Source organism: Rosa rugosa, chromosome 4 (genome assembly GCF_958449725.1).
Source record: "Rosa rugosa chromosome 4, drRosRugo1.1, whole genome shotgun sequence".
In the NCBI taxonomy this organism is placed as follows: domain Eukaryota; kingdom Viridiplantae; phylum Streptophyta; class Magnoliopsida; order Rosales; family Rosaceae; genus Rosa; species Rosa rugosa.
In genome coordinates, this window is record NC_084823.1 from 56,247,297 (window position 1) to 56,250,386 (window position 3,090).

Consider the following 3,090-nt stretch of genomic DNA (forward strand, 5'->3'; position numbering starts at 1 on the left):
TGTGACAATTTCGGTTTTAGGATATATTTTACAAGAAATACATTGCAATGGGTGGATTAAATGTCTCACTCAGCATGACGAAAGGTTTTTTCAACTAAGATCCAACTTCGTTTGCTTGCTAGCATTTTTCTACTTCGAGTCGAGGATTTTTATTCGTCTTTGATCTCTCAAATTACACAAACAGATCTTTCTTTGTCGTGTTTATAATTTGGATCTGGGCATAAACGACCTATACAGAGGACCACAGTGTTCTTGGACATGACAGTCGACCAACTTCAATTTTGCAACTTTTAGGCCTTCAACATCAATCTAGAAGATGCTACAACGCTACTACAAATACAAAACCCGTCATGGTAGGATTGAGATCTATATATACCAACTAAAACCGAAAGGGACACTTCAGATTCATTCAATCTAATTCGATCAACATAATCCTATTTCTGTTTCCTCCAATTTTAAGCTCAAAGCTAGTTCACCTAGTTGCTTCCCCAGAAAGAATGGGAAAAAGAAAAACAAAGAAACAAAGGTTGGCCCGTGAATTATATCGTTGGGGTTTCTTGGTCCAATTCGGAATCTTAAGCAAGGCCCAAACCCAGCTTTGTTCTTACGTGTTAAAGAAGAAACTTGCAATAAAGTTTAAGGTAGCTAGGGTTTATTAGAGGGCCAAAGACCAGTGTGATCTCAAGGCCATTGATTTCTTCTCAAGAGTAAAGTTCAGCAAGCAACGAGGTATTGTTTCCGCCAACCCGTGCTTTGGGTTCTTATTGATCTTGTCATGCATCCTATAAATTGTATTCTTTAGATGTTTCGATTGGAGTAAAACTCATTGTACGATTCCCATCATCAATGTTGTAGACTTGTTGTCACGAGATGCTTTAATAAGATTTATTTCAATATACGATTCGATTGTCTGATTAAGTTGAAGGTTTTGAGCTAAATTGTATAAACATGTTAACCACCAAAACATTTGTTCATTATTTCGCATCTCTTTCTTGAAGTTTTTCAATTATTTATTGTTTTATATGATTTTAAGTTCCAGATTGAAACAGTTTCTTTGGTAGAACATACAAGATGGCTGCCCCGGAACCCTTTGCCGATCCTTTGCAGAAACAAGCCGTTAGCAAAGGCATTAAGAATTTTATGGAGAAAGTCAAGGTACATAACTTGAAAGTGTTTTTGACAAGAAGGTAGGGAGCTAGGACAATGGTTTTAAATTTCTTGCTTTTTTCTATGTAACTATTTGCAGAGAGGAATTGGTGAGGAGAAATACCAGTCCTTCTTGGATGTTGTTGGAGAGTATCAAGATAAGCAGACCAGCATTCACAAGTTACTAGAAGAGGTTCTTATAAACTTCAATTATTCTTTTTTAATAAACTAATATATATAATTAGATGATATTAGCTCATCGACAACAGTCTGCGCATGCATGTTAGCTCCAAGAGGGTAATAGGGGAACTGATAATGCATGTTGAAGTACTTAATCATGCCTTTTGCAACTAAATTTTAACGGAAGTACTTGTAAACCTGTTGCAGATGTCTGTTCTTCTCTGTGTTGAACCTGATCTAGTAAAGGAGTTGAATCACTTGCTACCAGATGGCATTTCAAAGCTAGAGATTGAGAGGAAGGTGCCCAAACCCAAAAGCAGGTGGCTTTCCGGTCTTCGCTATGTATGTGTGGGTGGATTAGGGCTTACCCTGGGCATCTGGGCTCATCTTCTGTTCTAAAGGGTCTGGTTACTACTATAAGGTTAAATCGTTTTTTCGCTGGTCAGATATCGACTTCTTACCTAGTTTTAAAAACTCTTTGGGCCTTGTAAAACTTTGGGGTTTACTGAAAGTTCTCTCCTCAACCCTTTTCATCGTTTCCTTTCCTAATCAAGCAATGTATACTTTCCTCTCTGTACTATAGTACACTTATCCTAATCGCACCATTATTAATTCATAGTTACTTTCCTATTAATTAATTCATATTCACTTTCCTAATCGTACCATAGATAACTTACCTGGCCTATATTAAAGGTCTCCCTGATACTGGTAGAACACAACAATTAGTGAACATATTGAAGAGAGTAATTTAACCTCTATTCCATTCATTAATCGTACGTGAGAGGGTTCCGAGAGAGCAAAGAAGATAGAAGAAATGAGGGATCTAATGATTACCGTGGAAGCTATGCAAGATATTAAGAGCAAGGTATTTGGTGACGACAAGAAGAATTCGCCCCTTGATCAATTGCTTTTGGTTGGTGCTGTTGCTAGCAACAAGGAAGAAGAAATTGTTTTTGAGAATTCAAGTTCAGCTCTTGAAGCCCTGAGAAAGCTTGATGCTTTGAAAATATTCTGCCCAAGGAGGGACGATGTTGATGGTCATAGTGAATTGAGGGGGGAATTCACGAAGCTGAAGATTGGTACCTTGGACTCTAAGAAAGTGATTATGAACCGTGCCACTGAAAGTTACGATGAAAGGGGTTTCCATAGCAAGAGTACTTGTGATGCTAAGAAAGTCAGGGCTTCCGCATCCAAGACGCCCGAGAACACGGGCAAGAAGAAGATGAAGTACTCACAGCCACTCGTTACTCAACATCAAGACTTGCCTGAAAAGTTCAAGAGAAAGATTGAAACTATGGGAGGTTGTTCTGATGAGGCACGCTTGGTGATTGAGAAGGAGTTGTTCTGCACCGACTTGGCTCCCAGAGCTAACCGATTATCAATGCCTATAAACCAACTCCTATGCCCTTTCTTGGAGAAGGACGAAGTAGAATGGCTTGAGATACCAGGTCGGGAATTGGACATCACATTGATAGACCCCATGGTTAATGAAGAACAGATGTGCTTAACGCGGTGGAGCTACAATAGAAGCAAATCCTATGTGTTGAGAACTCGATGGAACTCTGTTGCTGCAAAGAATGGTCTTAAACCCACGGATGTGATCCAAGTTTGGTCATTCCGGAATAAGACCAACAACAGGCTTCACTTGGCACTTGTGAGGATGGGTGAGGACAATAGTGCTGCCGGGTGTAGTAGTAGTAGTAATGCTAGTACTATTGTTGATGGTGAATGTAGTGGAGGAGATCATGCAAGGGGAGCTAGGTA

The 3,090-nt window shown here is 39.4% G+C and overlaps 1 protein-coding gene across 1 annotated transcript; it reads left to right on the top strand.

The window, feature by feature from the left end:
- Positions 1–442: 442 nt before the first annotated feature.
- On the top strand, positions 443–2,573 carry LOC133742436 (paired amphipathic helix protein Sin3-like 3). Its single transcript, XM_062170090.1, has 4 exons — positions 443–729; positions 1,040–1,155; positions 1,247–1,339; positions 1,534–2,573. Exons 2-4 carry the CDS (start codon positions 1,072–1,074, stop codon positions 1,723–1,725), a joined length of 369 nt encoding a protein of 122 aa, XP_062026074.1. The 5' UTR covers positions 443–729; positions 1,040–1,071; the 3' UTR covers positions 1,726–2,573.
- Positions 2,574–3,090: the final 517 nt, after the last annotated feature.